A 20,141-nucleotide genomic window follows, 5' to 3' on the forward strand; every position below is an offset into this window, starting at 1 on the left:
ATGTGTGATATGCACATCAAACAAACTGCAACCTGTTCATTATGAAAATCCTGTCAACATACACAGAGCCACTTGATGACATTTCATCTAAAGCAATTTCCACATTTGCAGCTATAAAAATTGTCCTAAGAATTTTCATACAAGAAACTGAAGCTGAGACTCATAAAAGGGTAATCAATTTCAGCTTTTCATCTTGTGTGCTGTGTATATATGCTTCTGTGTGTTTATTTCCATTTTCATTCAGAGGTATAAAATGTTTTAATGTGCACCATGCTCTTTTTCCTTCTATTAATCATTTATTTATCCTCATTACATCTTTTTAAATTTGATGTAAAGTTGATCCTCTAATTCTACAGTTCTGAAGGAGTATGTAAAGTCAGGAATGACAGAATCAACAGAAGAAAAAATGTACACTTATCTACTGGAAAACAAAACAGAATATTTCAAAATGACTCCAAACATAAATTAAGTTTACCCATTGGGAGGTCTAACTTGCATTTGGATCATTTGTATGGGTCTGTGTGACTATATACCCTGCTGTTTGATAAAAAATGATTACTAACCACAGGCACCCACCAGAGAACAGAGTGTATGTGCAACGCTTGTGATGTCTCAGACATACAAAGTACCTTCTTAAAGAATGTCCGTTTCCTTTCCATGGTAAGCAGACGTAATTTTTCACCCTTTAATACTACTGCTTCACAGAGTGGCCTATTTTATGAATTATGCTTTGCCATTCTCTCTTGCATTTATTTTAATAATATGAACAACTGTATTCATAAAATTGATGGTTTTGTTTCATGAAACCCAAAATATTGGTAAATTTTCTGTTTTGTATTAAAATATACAGCCTTCTTGATATTACAAGAATTATATAATATTAACACTGTTTACTAAGATGAAAAAAAGTAAAAGATTATTCTTAATTGTCAGCTACTATTCTTGAATGCTGAATCCTCATCTAAGCCAAATTCATTTTCTAAGTCTATTGAATTAAATTTTCTTATTAAACAAGACACAGAACAAACAGTCTTACTGCCAAGCATAATATTTCCAACTACTACATTTTTAATTTGGCAATTTAAAACAACGTGAAACGAATCTAGTCCTCATCACCTATAGTATAGTCTGATTCCAAATAGCACCCCTTCACCAACTTCCTAATGTCTAAATAGCATTCTACTAAGTGCCTGGTGTGTCAACACTTCCAACTTCCAAAGTAAACAACCTATGAGATTCCCTAAAATCACAAGAATTTCAGCCTCTACCAAAAAAAAGGTGGGGGGAGCGCAACTGCACACACAAAAGAGTTCTTCATAAAGGCTTCAATCCTAAGCAACTGGACTTTCACAAACATTATACAGAACGTGCTTTCTTCACCAGCCACACACCAGGCCACGTGATCAACCTGCAGTGCCACACTGGTAACCAGAAACTGTTATTGTTTCTAGCAAGAATAAGGCTGAAATGCAGGCCTCTGCAGCCTCCCTGTCAGTCGCACCCGCAGGTGGCACCCAGAGCTCCGCTCCTCACTCAGTGAAGCAATTACACCCCGCGCGGGGCCTGGGCACCGGCCAAGACTTGCAGCATTCGCTGGGGTCCCTTAGCTTTCTGCGAGTTAAAGTCAGATCCTCCTGGTCACTTAAGCCCCCTTTGTGGTTCAGGGGGAAAACCACTCTCTCAGAACTCTTAACTTTGATTGGAGACTCTGGTTAAAATTAAGAACTTCAAACCCCAGATTTGAAAAAATGAAACAGATGTCCTGTTTGTTCACGATAAATGCCTCCGTACGTCGGATCCTTTCCTCTCTCTCTTTTTTTCTTTCTGCCGCATTAAGTTTTATTTAATGCAGAGTTCGCTTAAAAGGTTAAGAGAGAAAAAGAAAGAGAAGAAAGCAAATATGGACTGTGATGGAAAAACTCCTAAATCTTTCTCTAGAATATAACAAAGAAAGCCTCTTCAAAAAGATGAAAGTGTTCGACCTGCCTCCTCTTGGCGCAGCCAGCACTCGAGGGTCAAAACGGCATTCCCAGTGGCCCGAGCCTTGTCTAACCCGGCTGCGCCGCCACCCCGCACTCTCGCAGAGAGCAGGGTCGCCTGGAGTGGGTGAAGGGGTCTCAGTCTTGCACTCACGTGAGGACATAGTTGACGCTGACGATACAGTGTGGCCTGGAGGAGCGGCTGTTGTGCACGATGGTCGCGTAGCTCTGCACCCATACCCAGCCTCCGTGTTTCGCCAGGAACCTGTAGTACTTGGTGGTCACCTGTCCCTTCACCAGCACTGACGGAGAGACAGGAGGCAAATGGTGGTGAACTAGCCTGCTCGGGACTAGTCCCAAATGCAATCCCTGGTGGTGAGAATTGAGGGCCCCCTGTGGGCCCTAATAACCTCACCAGGCAGGAAAGGGAGAGGACAGGCAAATTCCCAAAAGAATTGATTGTCTTGTTATATTGCATCGAGCCCTCCGGTCACCCTCATGGGGATGATACCGGGGTGGTCAGTTGTCTTCACCATTAGCAAAGAGGGGAACACTTATAGCTGGGGGTTTCCTCCAGATTTGCTTTCTAACTATGGAAGTAAAGCTCTGGGCAGCTGAACTCCGGCCCTCACGTTCCCTGCCCGGGAGATCACGCTCAAAGCAAAGCTGTATCAAAAGCCAGGCAAGTCAACACAAGTGAGTTCCAGCCTTGGTTTTTGTTCATCTTTAGTGTGGTTCGCAGATGGGAAAAAAATACCAATAGGAGAATAATATACCTTTGCGGGGGGCGGGGGACGGATTTCTCCCAGAAATGCTTCTTCCGCCTGTATTAGCGGCCCGCGGATGTTAGAGAATTAGGTGGGACCAGTGTTAGAGCAGCCCCTCAGGAGGCCTCACACACCACCACCAACCTCCCTGGGCTCCCACCTGTCCCCTTAAATCGTGGCTCCCCCACCCCCTAACCAGGGGAAGCGCCAAGTTTGCCTGGGTACGGGGCAGGGTGGCGCCTTACGCAAATGGTGCGCGCAGCGCAGGTGGAAGGTGTCGCAGCCGTGCACATGGTGGTACAGGGTCTTCTCAATCAGGTCCTGAGGTTCGTACCCCGTCAGCTCCGCCACCCTGAGGAGAGCAATCCCTGCAGGATGAGTGCAGGTGGGGGTGCAGGGATACCCCTCAAAACACACCCTCGACAGCCCTCTGAGACCTAGCTGTCCGCCCTCACTTTCCAGGGACGGTTCAGTCGCCTCATCTGCAAAATGGGCTCATAGGATAAACGGAAAGCTTTCAGTCACTAAGCAGGGCCGCCCTCAGGCTAAGGGAAGCCCTTTCCGGCCCTGCCCACCCACCTGGAGTCCAGAAAGATGAGCTTCATGTCCAGGCTGGCGCGAAACATAAACATATTGCTGTGTAGCTTGATCTCCGTGACGGCGCTGGGAGGCAGCGAGTGGCCCACGGCCACCAGGCCCACGTTTTGGTAGCAGCCATCGAAGGGGGACATGTCCAGGCTGTACTGGCGGATCTTCAAGTAGCCGCTGCAGTGGATGACCTGAGGCAGAGGAAGAGGGAAGGAGACTCAGCCACAGTGAGGAAGAGCCCCCAAAAGGTGGAGAAGGGGCTGAAACATGTTGAAACTCGACTCAGTCATAAATGCTGTGCTGACCACGCCCACGCACTAAGGAATCCAGTTATTGGTGCTCTAAGGTGTCTTAAGAAAGTGACTGCACAGCCACACTGAACTCACCTGGGAGCTCATAAAAAATGTAGAGGCCTGGCCCCACCAACCCTAACGCATCCGAATAGCGAAGTAGGGCCCTGAAACCTGCTAATGACGTTCAACGACATTCAAAGTGAGACCCATAGCTTCGAACTAAAGCTCTGGTTTCTAACCTCTTCTGTAACGCTACGCATAAACTCTTAGGGATCCACCAAAGTTACCCGCCCCTTCAGAGGCCTTACGAACCCTTAAGGCCCATCTCTAAGGGTCACAAGTTCATAGCCACCGCGGCCATCCAGTATTGGCACCCAGTTAGACTTTGTCTTTAAGCATAGTCCCCAGGTGTTCACAAAGTTCTGTGGCCCTCTTGGAGAGTCCTGGCCTGCGGCTCCTCGACGCAAGCTGGGGGCGCCCTCGCGGGTAGTCCTATGGGTGGGGACATTCCTCCCACCCTCACGCGCCTCGCTTCTTGCCGCCTCTGACTCCACCCGGAGCGGATCTTCCAGCCACACACCTTGTAGCCGCCACAGGTGAGGCCGGCGTTACGCTTGGCCAAGACGCACTTCATCCTCAGGAAGAAGGAGCGCTCGATCTCATACTCTGGGAGAGAGGAATGGAGGGAAGCTCAGGACGTGTGATACCGGCGGCGTGGGACGACAAGCGTCTCTGCCACGACTAATTGGGGGAAAATCACAAGCGGACCGCGATGGGCCTGAGCGTCGCAGGCACATGTCTACCTTACCCTGCACGAAGTGAGAGTGGTAGGGCTGATGGGCGGTGAGCACCGCCGTCATCTCGTCGTGGTCTGCCGGGTGAATGTATTCATAAATGCTGTTTCCGGTCAGCTCTACCTGTAAAGAGGAGGATGTCGCCGCCCCCGTGGCGGTGGAATGCCCGGTGAAGGGACTGAAAGATTAGGCCAGGGGAGCTGCAGGACCATGAGGACAGCAGCCAGAATTCTGGATTCGGCCCTGAGTTCTAATGCCAGCTCTGCTTCTCGCTACCTATTGCAGCCTATCTAAGATTCAGCTTCCTTGTCTATATAATAATAAAAATAGCAGTAATAATGATGATAACAATAATAGCAGTAATAGTAGTAGTAGCAACATCAGCAGCAGCACCCTGGCAAAGTTCTGATAAAGATATCATGAAATAAGTATGTAACCTCCTCTCTTGTTTTCTGGTTTACCACAGGGACTCAAAAAATGAGCCATTGTTTGGGCCTAGGGTGGAAGGTAAAGGAGAAGGGAAGTGGAGAAATGGAGAGACTCAGACCCATTTAAGAGTCTTCCTGCCAGCTGTGAGATGTCCAGCTCCAGGTTTAGAGAAGTACACCCAACCCCTGACCCAGCCCCCTACCCCTGCTTCCAGCTCTGGCTGTAAACACTGCAGGTGGGATATGTGAACCACTCACCTACCTGAGAAAGACCCAAGTGGACTGAGGCTGTCTCTGAGATGTACATGATCTTCCCATCTGGGGCTACCACGAAGATGAAGCCATCCAGGGTCTGGGGAGGCAAAACAGAGAGAATAGAGAGCCCTCTGGGCCATCTGGAGAAATGGGAGCAGGAGGACAGAAGTTAGTGACTTTCAGCCCAAAGTGTAGAGAGATGGAGTAGAGCAGGTCTGGCAGGAAACAGGGCATAGAAAACTAGCCACATGAACCCTTTTTGTTCATTCTAAATTTGTAAACATCTGGGGCATGCAGCCCAATGGGAAAGATCCAGAGTAATTGGTGGACAAGGCTAATGCCCTGTAAGACTCAGGATCCACTGAAATGAACAAAGAAAATACATCCATACAACACACACACACTGTCTCTGTCTCTCTCTCTCTCTCTCTCTCTCTCTCTCTCTCTCTCTCTCTCACACACACACACACACACGCACACACACACAGTTCTGGGGGGGAATCACAGCCTATATATTCTATAATGAGTAATAGCAGGGTTGGAAATAGTCGTGTAGTAGGCATTGGTTGGTCAATATGGAAGGGCTGGCAGTCTAAAGTTTGTAGGCAGAAGAAAGCTGGCCAGTGACTCTGGAAAGAGTCCAGGAGAGGCGGCGTTTAGGAGATGAGAGGTTTAACAAGGAGCAAGTCCATAGACTAGTGCCATAGGGTGTATGTGTGTGTAAGTTTACACTGATACATCAAACTGACAGGCTCTCCATGAAGGAAAGTCTTAAGATTTTCATGGTCTCTATCTTTGTGAATAAGGCCTTAGTCCAGGCAGAGACAAGGTGAGTCAGACCCTGCTCTCAAGGAGCAGGAAGTCCAGCAGGGGCAACTGGCCTGAAGACAGATATAATGACGACACAGCTGAACAGACAATGCTGAATAGGCAGGCGGCCCAGAGCCTGAGTGACCAGAGGCCTGGGGGACAATCAGGCCTTAGAGGAGCTGATGTTTGAGCAGAACCTTGAACAGAAGCTTGGACTGGAGAAGAGAGAAAGAGCATTCTAAGCAGAAGGAATGAAGGGGCAAAGTGTGCTGGGTCTGGGGATAGGACCAACCTAGTGTATTCTGAGGTGATGAATTTGGTGAACCAGAGACGGCAAAGGAGCTATACCTGCAACAGATTTTGGAGCTTGAAATGTCAACTTGAGAAACTCGGAGTTGCTCTGTAAGCACTAGAGTTCTAACAGAGGTTTCTAAGCAGAAGAATAGCATGCTTAGATGTGGCATTTGTTTAATTGTATTTTGTTTGGCAGAATGAAGACAGTGATCTGAAGAGGAAGTGGAGGGGAAGAGGAGATCAGAGAAGGCAGCTGCAGCAGAGATGGTCAAGCCTGAAATGGGGCAGTCAGAAGGGGAATATAGAAAGGCGAGAATCTAATTCAAAGATGTTTCTGGATATGGACTTCATTGGTGGCAGAGAGAGGTTTACTTCAAGGTTTCAGTGAAGGCACTAAGCAGAAGGTGGCATCAATAACCAAGATTTAGTGAGATTTTGTATGAGTAGAATTCTGGGAGAAGGAGATAATGCATCCTTGTTTTGGAGATGCTAAACTTCAAGTGTATGCAGATTTCCATTTAGATGTGTCCAGTTTGCAGTAGGAAACAAAAATCTGGAGTTCTGGAGGAGAGTCTAGACTAGAGAAACCAGTCGTTTTCATGTGGAGAAAGGATTTGAGAGGCTGGTGTTGAGTGAGATTACCTGGGTGGCCTTGAAGCTGTGACAGGAGAAATAGAGCTAAACCCTTGGGGAAATTACAGAATTTGCAGGCCAACCAGTGGCGGTGAAATCAAAAGGGAGCAGGGAGAGAAAGAGAGAAGAACCTGGGAAATAGTGCTATTTTAGAAACTGAGGAAAGGAGACAATGTTAAATAATCAGTGTCACCTCCTTCAGGTCTTAGTCCGAATGTCACCTTCTCAGTGAGGCCCTCTACAACCATCTCTTATTTTAAAAGGCACTACTCTTTCTTCCTCTCCTCTTTATTTTTCTCCATGGCACCTATACCACTTGGTACACTACACAGTGTACCTATGTGGGCTTGTAAAACTGCTCTCCTTAGAATGTAAACTCCATGAGAGCAGGGCTTTCCGTCTGGCCTGCAATTGCCCCCCTTAAATTTGCGGAATGAGCGAGCTCTGTTAGGATAAGAGATGAGCATCTAATTCTTGCTATCAAAATGTGGTGAAGCCAGTGAAGAGCATGATGGGTGGGAGAGATGCCAAACTGCAGGGATGTAGGAGTGAATGGGGGGGGGCATTGAAATTGGGAATGTAAGTCAGTCCTGCCAGAAATGTGGCGTGAAGAAGAGGAAATAAATTGGCAAGAGCTAGAAAGTGTCAAGGACAGTTTGGATTTTGTTTTCTTGTTTATGTTTCTAAGGAAAATTAGTTGGGAATATGAAAATATTGGGGGAAGGACATAGAGAAATCTGATAGAAGATTTCTAAGAGTTAAGTGCCTTTCTAGATAAATTCAAAGGTGTGAAGGCCAGGTCAGTGAGAGAATGCTTGCCCAAGCCCTTTCTCTGTCCCATGAAACTAAAATCTCCTTGGTGTCTTGGAAGGAGAAAGGTATAAGGTAGTGGTAGGAAAAGGAGCTCCTGTCAAGGGATGCCACTCATGCCAGCCCACAGGGAAAACTTGCTTAGATTCCCCAAATGCTGCTTGGGTTCAAGGCCCCCGGGGGAAGTAGCTCCCAGTGGGCTTGAATAATAATAGTGATGATGTTGCAGGGTTGGGACAAATGCAAAAATCTTTTGCAATTTAAAATATTTGTTCTGTGACTTAAGTAGGCAAAGAGCAATTTAAAACTGTGAACATTACAAACCACAAGGTAATGGGAGCCTAGCATTGGTTAGACTCATTATCTGGGAGTGTGTATGTGCTTAAGCAAAGTCCTGCACGCAGTCTGGGCTGGCTTGAAATGAAGGGGAATAGTAAGACAAGAGGGAACCTGGGCACTACAGGGAGATAAAACCAGTTGCAGATGTAGCTGAATTGGAAAGGTGTGGGCTTAAAGCACTGAGAGAAAAAACAGATTCCTGTTATTTCCTTTGGAAATTCTTCGATTCGTATAGTTCTGTGGCCTTGCCTCTTCTGCCTGATCTGGGGTGTTCCAGTTCCCTCAGCCCGATGGAGACAAATGGTGCCCCCTCCCTCGGTTAGGTTGCTCTGATGGGGCCTCGTTGGGCTACCTTCCAAACCCAACTTCTCACTTGTCTACCTTGCCTCCCTCTCAAACTCTTGAGGCATCATCTGCAAAAGCTAAAATTTTACTTTGCAGCAGCTATTGGGCTCTGAGAGGGCCCCGTGCAATCCAGATCCCTGTTTTTTGTTTTGTTTTGTTTTTGTTTGTTCGGTTTTGTTTTGTTTTTCTGAGAAACTAAAAGCCCAACTCAGGGCCAGACACTCAGACCCTCAAAGCTTATGTGCCGCCGGAAGACCTGCACCTGTACCTGGAGCAGATGGGAGCCCAGTTCTCGGCCAACGTTGTCCAGGGGGCTGGTCCGACTCGAGTGGCCCCACGCCTCGCCGAGCCCTGTGGAGACACAGAAACATCCTGTAGCCACTGAACCCGGACCTGGCAGGTAGTTTGGGATCAAGTCCCGCGACTGTATTACCGGAGCGAGCACTGGCCCTTTGACTGGATACCATAGGGGATCCCTCTCAATGTGGACAGCGGAAGATGGGAGAGTGTACGTTTCAGTCCGTCCTCTCAGTTTCTCAGCAGAGGTTAGATTTCGTCTTCTAAACTAGACCTGGTTTCTCAGGGAGAGCTGGGCCCAGGCCAAGGGCTCCCTGGCAGGACTCCAAGTGGCCTAGGCTCGGAAAAAGCCTCCAACACTGCACCCCACCGATAACTTTCGTATAGGTTCACTAGTGTGTTTGCGGGGGTAAGAGCACTCTGCTTCTTGCCCAAAGTTTTCATTGTCATCCTTTTCCCGGGGCCGAGCTTGTCCCAACACCCAGCGAAAGCCACTGCCAGCCCGCAGCGACCTGAGACAACCGGCCAGGTCCAACCGGTCCCTGGCGGGCTTTCTGATTGGCTGCGGGGCTTCTAGCCACTCTCCTCCCCCTTGGCCTCTGGCTTTAATTCCCTTTGGAAAAATTAGTTCCCTGGCGGATGATTTCCAGCCCGAAGTCTACCAGCATCACTGATCAACCCATCTTCCTATTCCTTTCCCCTCCTAGCCCTCTGCCTTACACACAACTCATGCCCCCTACCCACCCCCCCTACCACTAAAACCCGCATGGGCTTTTTCTGAAGTCAGTTACTTTGGGGTGCTAACAACCTTTTTGTAATATTTTCGTTCTCTTCTCGAATAGAGACTCATTCAACTTTTCTACGTTCCGGGTACTGTATTCTATTAACATAGACCATCTCTTTCTCTCCTTGGTGTTTCCCCGTTAAGATCTTTGGAGGCTTTGCTGCAAACTTTCTCTGGTGATACCTAAAAAATTAAAACGCTCAGGACTCTTGTGGCCGATTTTTAAAAATTTAATATGGAGTATGCTAGAGTACCCTTTTGTGGAAAGAAAAAAAAAAGGCAAAAAAAAAAAAAAAAAAAAAACTTTTGAAGGCCTGTGTTAAGCTATTTATGGGTGTTATCTTTTTAATAGTGCTGCTGCTAAAATTATTTTAACTAGGTAGTTAAATCCTTTTATTCTTATACCATTAAACAAAGTTTAACATGACCTCCCACATCCCACCCCTCAGAAAGGTGATTTACTGCGTTAAGGAGCACATCACCAAGAAGTACACAATGATGAACACTGGCCTTGTAATATGAGGTTGGGGGCAGATATTTCAAAATAAAACGTGGAGTTGGATTTTTAAAAGGTGTTGGCTAGGAGCTGCTTCCTAAGCAAGCGATCAAAGCCTTGGTAATGAGAAACCGTGAGCGCCCCTTAAACTCAAATCCGGTCTTTCTGCGTGTTTGCACATCTAAATAAATCTAACGATTTCCCCACCACTCTGCAAACACTGATGCTCCCCGCCCGCACTCGGGACTCCTCTACCTCTCTGGCTCCCGGTCAACTCCTCCCGACTCTAGCCCGCCCCAGTTTTCCTCCCCGGAGTGACTCCACTGCCCTGGTCCCTGGGGTCCTCCTGGACCGTTCTGGGAGGGCCCCTGCCACAGCCACCTGTACACACCCCTTCGCCTTGTCACGTTTATCGCTCTTCCCGTTTCAGCCAACCTATTCTTCGTTTCTATCACGACCTACTCTTTTCTTTTTAAATCCTGGCTCAGACATACCCACTCAGAAGGAGTGGCAGGAGGGATTGGCTGCGGAGGCCACACGGGGGAAAGGAGAAAGGACCCTGTCGGGAAAGCCGAGGACGCCAGCGACACTGGCCCTTGGGCTCTCTGGGGCCTACGGAGGCCTTAAACCCCAAAGCTTGGCGGGGACTAAGGGCCGGGGCATTCGGGCGAGCCCACAGCGGGCGGAGACTGTGTTGTGACTGGGAGCAGGTCTCGTGCGGCTCCCGGAAGGGTACGAAGCCTGCGCTGAAGGCCAACAAAACGTCTTCAAACTAACGTTTTGAGGGTCTCCCAAAGCGGCTGTAAGATACCCGAAGCGGCCTCCCAACCAGAATGATCTGAAAATCCCCCCAGGCTGAACTCGGGATAAATACTCGTTCTGAACTCCCGGTGCCAGCCTAGGCTGTTTGTTGTTTCGGGTTTCAGCCTCATTAGTATGCGCCTACGAGGGAATATAAGACTTCCCCACTGGTTAATAAACAACCCGTCCGGCACAGGTTAACAGGAGCCTTCCTCGCCCTCTCCTGCCCCACCCCCGCCACCTTTTAAGGAACCTTTTGCTTTCCCGGAGGTTTGCCTTCTCTTTCTGTTACCCGTAGAAATCTCACGATTGTGTCTGGGTTAATGTTTTATAAAGGACTGGCTACTCTCGTCTACCTGCCGGGCTTTCCCGATCTAATATCGAGGGAACCTCCCCAAGTCCCAGTAAGGGGTTCTCCCTCCCTAAAGTCTCAAAGTGGGGAAGAGACCTCCTCCCTGGACCCCCTCGCCTCCAGCCTTCGTTGACGCGCTCTGGCAAACCCAATTTCAGTTGGCGAGGGGGTAAGCTGAGATTTCGTTTCTGCACTTGACCTACCGCAGAAAATTCGCAAATCCTTTGATTGTCTGTTTAAAATGAGGAGGAAACCAGCTCCCTTTGCGGCGGGATTACAGTGGGAACAAGATCTAAAGATTCTCTTGTAATTCGGTGAGGCCGAGGGAACGGGGTTTTGCAAAGGAGAAAAGGAGCTCTGTGAGGGAGGCGATAACTAAATCGGGTTTTAGACAAAAGGATTTTCCTCAGCTAAAGTGGCCGAAGACAAAGGAAAACAGAATCTATTTTGGAAGATTTCCAAGATATGCCACATTAACCTTAGCTGATAAATTTTGCTTCTCCCAGGCCCCCTTCTTCCCTTAAAGTCTGGTTTATCATATTTACATAAGTAGCATTAGAAGGCATGTATCTATTATGGATCTAAAGGGCTAGCTCACATTTCCTGTGAAACCCAGGCAAGTTTCACTGTTGCTTTACCCTCCGTTCTCGGTTGAGCCATTTCCATTTAAATACCCCCTGACCCAAGGATTACCTCAATGGACTGACTGCACGGGTTTTGTAATTTCCTGAAAATGAGATTTCGATTTATAAAACAAGAAACCAATTAGTAACCAAATGAGGCGAAGTAGATCCACTAAAATTGACCTAATCCCACAGGCACCATTTAGGCCTGTTCTTGGCGAATGAATGATGAGCCCCAGTCTAGCGTGAGCTCAAAGCATCATCCAGCTGTGTTATTGCAAGCAGCAAAAATAAATTGATAGAGCTTTTCCTTCGGAATGAATTTCATACCCTTGACAAAATATAGATTACAGACCCGGCATCATCACCGCCTTCACTTAGACAGGAAAAGGAGGAAGATAAGAGTTGTTCTGTTTTTTTAAATTTTTTCTTTATTTTAATAAATAAACGTTACACCTCAATAGAAATGTATCCTCCTTGCAGTCCTTCCCGGGAACCTTCACCTCCTCAACTAATTGAGGTGCCTTTTAGGCAATGGAGGAGGGTGGACGGAGGCGCTGTTTCATGACCTGACCCTGACTTGGTGACTGAGGAGGGGAAAGCCCTCCGAGTCTGAGGCCACTGCGGTTCCTGAACAACTTGTCTCAACCAACTGAATGTCCCTTGAGAGTGTGTAGGAGAGTCTGGTCCGGGGGTGGGGGGTAATCCTGAAAACCCCAAATCCCATGTATCCTTCCGGTCCTGCGCATCGTCGCTAAATGAGTACTGTCCAAGTCTTCCCCGGGCTGAGGCTTTGAGTGGCCTTTGTGTTTAGCCTCCGGGCGCCTCCGCGGCCGGGGTCTTTGGAGGAAAAAAGTGACTGCAAATGGGTGCTACCAGCCCAAACCAAGCTCCTGGAGCAGTCACTGGCAGGAGGCCGCTTCACGCACCAAGGCGCACCCGACCCCACCTCTGGCGCTGCTGCCCTCCTCTGCCTGCGGCCTTCTACGGCCAAGGGGCCTGTGTGGTAGACCTAAGGGCATCGGCTAGCGCGCCGGGCCAGGTCTTGTTGCACGCAGCAGCCTGGACCCCACAGTGTGTGCCTGCACTCGGCGGTGCCCTGATCTCTCCTGCCTGCCGATCCCGGTTCAGAGACACCGCGGCCGCGCCCAGGGAATCCACTAATGATACTGTAAATGTGGGGTGGAGGCCTAAGGTCACAGCGCTGACTCTTTCTTTCTCTCTCTCTCTCTCTCTCTCTCTCTCTCTCTCTCTCTCTCTCTCTCTCTGTCTGTCTGTCTCTGCGCCTTCACGGAGCTCCAGCCCCGGAATTTGGGCTTCCCATAGGGACAGAGCCTGCGGGCCAACCTGGCTGCCCGAATTGGAGTCAGCCGCCAAAAGACTGCAGAAACCCAAGGAGGGCGGGGTTCGGCCAGACTAAAACTGGGGGCGAAATTCATGCAGCGTTCACGAGACAGTCCTGCGTGATGGCCGAAAAACGTCAATCGATGTCACCCTGGGACTCCGTGTCTTCGAATGCGGCCCAGCTTTGGCGATGCCACCTCTCTAGAGGCCCGCGCTGGCGTGGCCAAGCCCAAAGTCGCAGGCGAATCCACTTCGGTTCTACTTGGAGCAGGGACTTGGACGATGGCACCTAACCTGCCTTCCCGGGAACTGCCCAAACAGACTGGATCTGGACCTAAGATTTAGACGACTGCTTGCCCTTCGGGGGCAGTGGCCGGGACGGCAGGAGGGGCTGCTGCACACACCTGCACCAGAGGGACCTCTGATCCGGGCAGGGGGTGGCACCTGGGCCGGCCTGGGGAGTGAGGAGACTGTGCTGAGACCACGAGCTAGGCCCTTGGCTGAGGCCACCGCAGACAGAGGATGGGACACACCGCGCAGACCTGGCTGACTGCGTGCTTTGGACCGTGCGGGAGGCGCGACGGGGGCCTGGACCTAATTGTCTCCTGTCGGCCCTGAGCCGCCGAGGCCGAGTGACAAGGCGCAGGAACCGCCTATTGGTGGGGCTGCCTGCGGAAGGAAGTTTACTCTGCCGTGGACACTGTTTTAGCACTTTCAGAGTGGCAGGACCATTCCTAAATAATTGAGGTTCCCCTTCCTCTACACAAAATTTTAAAATTTCACGGATCAGAGACTGGCAACGGGTGGCCCATTAAAATCATTAGATGTTAGCAAAGTACAAGCCTCATTTTCCTGAGAAATACCTGGTGGTACGGAGAAATGCGGTGAGAATCTATGGGCTCTCATTCTGTGTCCACATTTGGGTCTGTAAAAGCTGGAAGCTGCCAAGATTTCTTAGAACTGAACAACAACTCCCCTAGAAATTAGATTTGTCCTTTAGAAATTCAGCCCTGTTTTATCATTAGATGAGTGATTGCACCCTGCTTGAAAGCATCCCACAATAGCTTATAATACCTGTTTTTGTTGTTGTTGTTTTTATTAGTGATCCCTCCCTTAAAAGAAAAAAGTATCCTTTTTTATTGATCTGATCTACAATTTCTAGCACATAAATCCGCCTTGCAAATGCTCTGCACGGAGTTTAGTTCTGCACTCCACATTTTAAGTCAACATCAAAACTGGAATTAAACACAGAAAACCAGCACGGAGCGTAAACTGTGCTTAAAGGCCTTTAAATGAGAAAAACTTCTGTAAGAAAATAAACATGGAAACCTAATGCTCAATCATTTCCCCAAGAAGCAAGAAAAACAGCCTTAAATCACCGACCCACGTGGGAAATGGGGACTCCTTTTCTTTTTCAGTTCTCTGCCTCAAAAAAAAAATATATATATATATATATATTTATATATGTATAAAACGCCATTAAGGATTTCAATCTTCAGGTGAATATTATAGAAACCGTCTGCGGAAGTTTGTTTAATCACCCTTGTCTGTTGTAGAGACGATCTTTCCTGAGTAGTTACTAATTTCAACTCTCTGATTATTTTTATTTTTCCAAGACATCTTGTCAATGAAATGGCAATGTGATGTTACCAAGATTTTGAATAGCTATAGATTAGAAAATATATCTGATCCTTTCAAAGTTTATTATGAAAGCCACTACACACCCAGCCAAAATTGCTTTATAGCTGGATAACAAATATATATCTCTTTGTAGTTGAATTTGTCGTATTTTCCACACAAATAAAGTCATGCTATTTTTTAGATCCTGTCCCTCTGGCTTTGATAATACCAAAAATTGGTACATTTCCATGTGCCTCGATTTTTTCTTCACAAGGCTACTTTGGAATATAATATGTCACTAATTGGGAGATATGAAGTGTTAGTGATTTCTCAGTTATCTTTCCTAATTTTCTGTTTCTCTGAAATCTCCAACCTAATGCTTTATTCTTAATTACTTCAGGTACTCATATCCCATTTCTCTGTTCTCCCACTCCCGCATTTTCACCTAAACAGTTTAACTTCATCTACTCAGGCAAATAAAAGCTGAAACTTGCCCCCAGACACGGAAGCTACTAGACTTGGGAGGAAAACAAAAAAGTGTATTCGGCAAATGAAAAGGGAAGGGAATTAGCTGTATTTAAGGTGTATTTAAGGATATTTATTCTTTCAAATATAATTATGAAATGATTTTTGTTAATTTAACTTAAAGACTTTTGGCATTATAGTGTATTAGAGATGAAATAGTATATGAACAAAACTGAAGTTTTACAGCAGTTTTATACCTACAGCTATGTCACCAGATTAATAATTATTTAGATTATATAACTTACAAAATTCATATATTACCTGTGATAAGACATTTATACCTATCTTAATCTCATCCTTAAAATTCTGTTGAGGACCTACTATGTACTAGGATGGCTTCAAGATAGATGTAAAGATGAATTTCATCTTCCAACAAATTCCATTTAACACCATTAGAAAAGATTACATCCATATAAAGTGATCAGTTACCCCAACTGCCTTGGAACCCAATCTTGTCCACTCTCTGCCTTCAGTCAACACTGAACCTAAATTTGGCCCCCCCTACAGGTTGTGCCTGGTCTTGCGATTGTGACTATTTTATTGCTTTGAAAGCTGTTGTTGTTGTTGTTGTTTAATATTCTTAAGAGCTGTGTTTGGGTTTTGGGTTTTTGAAGTTTGTCCACCGTCAAAATTAAAACCTCATCCCTAGAAGCCAGCTGTTCTGATGACCCTGTCTAGCTCACTGGGTGGAAGCTGAGGGTGAGTTATGAGCTCAACAGTAGCTGGAGAAACAAATGATGTGCCCAGAGTTCACACATCGTCCACCCCCTCCACCCCATAAACTCACACTCACCCACAGAAGGGAGAGAAAGGAGGGGTCGGGGCTGGGGCGGGGGGAAGGTGAGGGGGCTGCAGAAAGCACAGTGGCTGTTAAAGTAGCCAGAGGGGACCATCTTGGCCACCAAGAGGACTCCAGCGGAAGCCTTCATTGGCGCTCTCTTTAAAAATAACGAGAGGTTGGCTGTGAGAGTTTACTTTTTGTCCCTATTTATTTATAACGCGACTTACAATGTGTAGAGTTAGCACTTAATTAAGCAAAAAGGCTTGCTCTTTTAAAAACAAAAACACGAACAACAGCAGAAAACAGCCCGATATCCTCCCAGCTGCGCCTGCCCCGGGTCTGCACCAAGCCGACTAGCGTCCCTGGCCGGGCGACTCCCTGGGCTCTCCCGGCCGGCTCGGTGCCCGCCCCAGAACGCCGCCTTGCTATTCTCCTCCCACGATTACTCGCAGCCCCACAAGCAGCACCATATGCTGCTTCTGATCAAACAGCGAGCGACATCGGCACAGATAATTGACGAGACCCGCTGGAAATCACGCAGAAAGGGAGCCCACTGAGACCGCAGGGGCTGACAAATCACTGCTAATAATCCTGTTAGGAACAGTGCGGCCAGCGGAGTTCGCAATAGCTTTATTTTTATAAAGTAGGCGCTGACAGTATAAAAGACAACGATATCTCTTTTTTAAATAGAAGGCAGTGTGGTATAATGGTAATTATCCCATCAACAATTCATAGCACAGTGTGAATGGGAAATGTGGTTTTTGGTATATAAGTTCCCCTTCTTCTTCTTTTTCTTCTTCTTTTTAAATTATTTATTTATTTATTTACTTTTCAGGTACTTTAGACTTTCATTTCTTTTTTCCCCGCGGTTTCCAGGGTCAGAGAAGAACTGTTCAAGGAACTGCTTTAGGAGGGAACGACTAAAACATCACTTGTAGTTTGAAGGTAGAACTGAACTATAATTTGAAAGTTTTCCTTTGGCTTGGAGCATGTTTTGCAGGCTTTTTGACTTAGATAATAACTTTAATGTCATGATCAAGCAAAGTGAAACTGCAAACCCAATAATGACTGTTTCCTGCCCACCCATTCATTTAATGGAAAACCACAAACCCCAAACATCTAAAATCAACAACAGCAAACACCTCCAGGGGTCAAATCAGAAGTTCTCATTTGTAAATAAACAGAATTCTTTCTTTTGGATTTTTGTTTGTTTGCTTGTTTAGTAATCCCTCTTTTACATTTCTGAATCCCCTTCTCCTAGCAAAGACATATCCAATATATATTTTTTAAAAATCTGTTTGTATTATTTGAATGCAAGTAAAGGAAAAGATTGGCAAATGGAAAAGTGTCCTTTTCTAATAAGTATAAATGGTTTTATACAGGACACTGTTCTATGAAAGCTGCACTGTCCTCACATAGTGAATCTTGATAACCTAAATACGAGTTTTAAACCATGTGAACAGCTCAGCTATTCTAACTTCTAGGCCTTATTAGACAATTTTCTCAGAATCCATTTGCCAACCTGACACCCAGAAGATATTTTCTAAGCGGGCTAGCCATCTTAATTCAATCTTACGTATTTTAGGACTAGCCTATTATCTTACAGATAACACCAAGCCCACAGTTGCAAATCATCAAGCTCCAGAGCTATTCCAGAATCTGCGAATGTCTTGAAAACTCAGAATAAATTTGCTTAGAATTTATTTAAGAACCTGAGTAAATTCAGGCATACTTGTTCACAAATATGCATGTTACCCATTTGCAAAACTTTAGACATATAGAGAAATTATTATCTGGCATATCTAGCTCCAGGTACATGGGTCTATCTACACCTGGCAAAAAATACATAATTTGGCAGTGCTTCGGCTTTTTACTGGACAAAATTCTAACAAGAGGAGTAAAAAAGAAAGTCATGTTTGGATTAGTAATACTTTCAATTGAGCCTAGTATCTGAAGTGTTGACAAAAGGACTGTTGGGCTGCTTCCCAACCAAACATATCTGATGGACTGAAGAGAAAGTATTGATGGGGAAGTAGAGGGAGCCTCGAAAAAGCGACAGAAATTCTGAGTTCAGTGAGGACCTCAGTGAAGTAGCCGAGCTAAACTTCCCTTTGCAGAATATATATGTAAATATGTATGCATTTCTCTGGTCACTGGTTTCGGCTCATTGCCTGGCAAATCCCCTGCCCCTTCTGCGTTTGAAATTCCATCTGGTCAAAGTCACTTACCTTCTGGGAACACGACTCTCATTTTGAGATAGCTGGTCGTGAGTCTGATTATGGATGCTTTGTCCAGCTGCGAGGTGATAGCCGAAGGCAAAGGCAGTAATTTAGCCAGTTCATAAAATTCACTGTTTTCCTTCTCCCTCCTAGTCCGGGCAGCATTTTTGGACTTTTCTTTCATTGTGTCTTGTTCCCCCTTTCTTCTTACAACGTAAACTCCGCAGATTCATCCAAAACAAAAAATAAACTTTCAATTAGAGATCATATTTGGCAAAAACATAAAACATACTTTGAATAAAGAGGCTGAAGTATTTGCACCAAGAACAGTGTATTAATGGCAGTAAAAGACCAGCGGGGGTGAATGGAAAATATTTTCTTTGAAAATGCTGGATGCAGTATAGGAAAGTTGCTGATCCACGGAATTTGGGCAATCCTGGGGGTCTCCGGGGTATCAAATGCCGGTGGGACCCCTGAGGAGCCAGCCTTTTCTTCTACTCCGAGCTGCGAACGCTGGTCCTCGGAAAATCGACATAATAATCCCCGACGTTTGTTCTTCAGTCTCGCGGCATTTAAGGTATCTCCGAGCCCCTTTGGGAAGAGCAGGAACTCCAGACAACTCTTTCAAGGCCCTGTGAAGACAACAACATCAGAGCATAAGAGATCCGCGACTCCACAACCACTCACACACTTGTCCCAATTCCAAAAACACGGCCGGAAAGGGACTCAGCGTGCCTAGCCAGGTGTTTTGGGTTTGTTTTTAAAGAACCGGATAAATCGGCAGCGAGACGGCCCCCTGCAAATAATGCTGGCATTCCCTGACCCACGCCAGCCACATCCTCCAGACCCCTGGGAAGTTGCCCAAACAACAAAATGCATATTTTTGAAGACCCGCAAGGGACCTTCCGCTGCGGGTCCCCGAGCCCGCGCCCAGGTTGGGTGCATGTCCCACGAAAGCAGGTTTCCACAATTCAGAATTCCTCCACGGCGCGGCGGGGGCCTTTCAGCTCCCGACCTTGGCAGATGTGGACCTTGGCTACCTCTTTAACTTGGGCCTCAAGTCTGAGGGATTCCTCAAAAAGTGACACTTACACACCGAGTCCCTCGGGACTCCCAAGGCGACCCAGCGCTCTGGCTGCCCAGCAGGAGCGGCAACAAGCGGGGTCCGGCAGCGCCAGGTTAACAGGTGGCGCGCTCGCGACAGCCCCTCGCAGGCGCCCCGGGGGTGGGAGGCGCCGCGGCCTCTCCCACACCGCCGCAGAGCTCCGGGGTTGCTGGTAGGGCGCGGGATGTCTTCTGCTTCACCTACCTTCAGTCCCCACAGGCGGCAGAGGGTTCGGGGGCGCCCATCTCTTAATTGTACTCATGCCTACCGTCCAACCCAGCGGCTTCGCCGGCCTCTCAGCTTCCCACCGGCAGAGAGGAGCAGAGCAAACCCGGCTCCCTTTTCTGGATCATGAATTGGAGGAGCGGTGCGTGGCAGAAAAAGGAGGATGCAAGCTTTGGGAAGAGTGAGATGATTTTAGAATCCTGGTCCTCCGTAGTTGCTACGAAGCCAGTTCACTATTATTCCTAATTGGAAGCCGAAAACTGTCCCCCGTAACTTCTTTATAGCTTAAGGGTTTAGCTTCAACTTCACTCCCGGGCCGCCTCTCTCCCGCCCTCCCTCAATGCCACTCACAAGCCTTCTAGCCTCCCATTGGCCTGGCCCGGCCAGGGGCGAGGCGCTCATTGGCCAACAGGGATGAGTGACACGAGTCGGCCCCGCGCCGCCCTCCGCGAGTCCAGGCTCCGGGGTCTGGATCTTACTATCCGCTCCGCCGCTGGGCTCCTAATGAGCCCCGGGTGCGGGGTCGGCGCTGCCCGGTTGCCGCCGCTGCTCGCGGCCTCCTGGGCCTTCCCGACATCGTGCGCGACCCGCGTTCCTCGGGCTCCCTGGGGTCGGGTGGTTAAGCGCTCAGTCC

At 47.5% G+C, this 20,141-nt stretch overlaps 1 protein-coding gene across 2 annotated transcripts in view; it reads right to left on the minus strand.

Moving 5' to 3' along the window:
- Positions 1-19,809, minus strand: part of SIM1 (SIM bHLH transcription factor 1) — a 75,022-nt gene extending 55,213 nt beyond the window's left edge. The window contains exons 1-9 of one of the 2 annotated variants that reach the window (XM_008007493.3): positions 19,487-19,809; positions 18,187-18,809; positions 8,604-8,686; positions 5,112-5,201; positions 4,436-4,544; positions 4,208-4,293; positions 3,326-3,525; positions 2,992-3,098; positions 2,134-2,281 (exon numbers count right to left, since the gene is read on the minus strand). In XM_008007493.3, the coding sequence (XP_008005684.1) occupies positions 2,134-2,281; positions 2,992-3,098; positions 3,326-3,525; positions 4,208-4,293; positions 4,436-4,544; positions 5,112-5,201; positions 8,604-8,686; positions 18,187-18,361 (998 nt within the window). In that variant the 5' untranslated portion in view covers positions 18,362-18,809; positions 19,487-19,809. Of the gene's footprint in view, positions 1-2,133; positions 2,282-2,991; positions 3,099-3,325; positions 3,526-4,207; positions 4,294-4,435; positions 4,545-5,111; positions 5,202-8,603; positions 8,687-18,186; positions 18,814-19,486 lie in introns of those variants that run through there. The other variant, XM_038001078.2, reaches the window with a different exon arrangement.
- Positions 19,810-20,141: the final 332 nt, after the last annotated feature.

This window comes from Chlorocebus sabaeus, chromosome 13 (assembly GCF_047675955.1).
Source record: "Chlorocebus sabaeus isolate Y175 chromosome 13, mChlSab1.0.hap1, whole genome shotgun sequence".
NCBI classification, from domain to species: domain Eukaryota; kingdom Metazoa; phylum Chordata; class Mammalia; order Primates; family Cercopithecidae; genus Chlorocebus; species Chlorocebus sabaeus.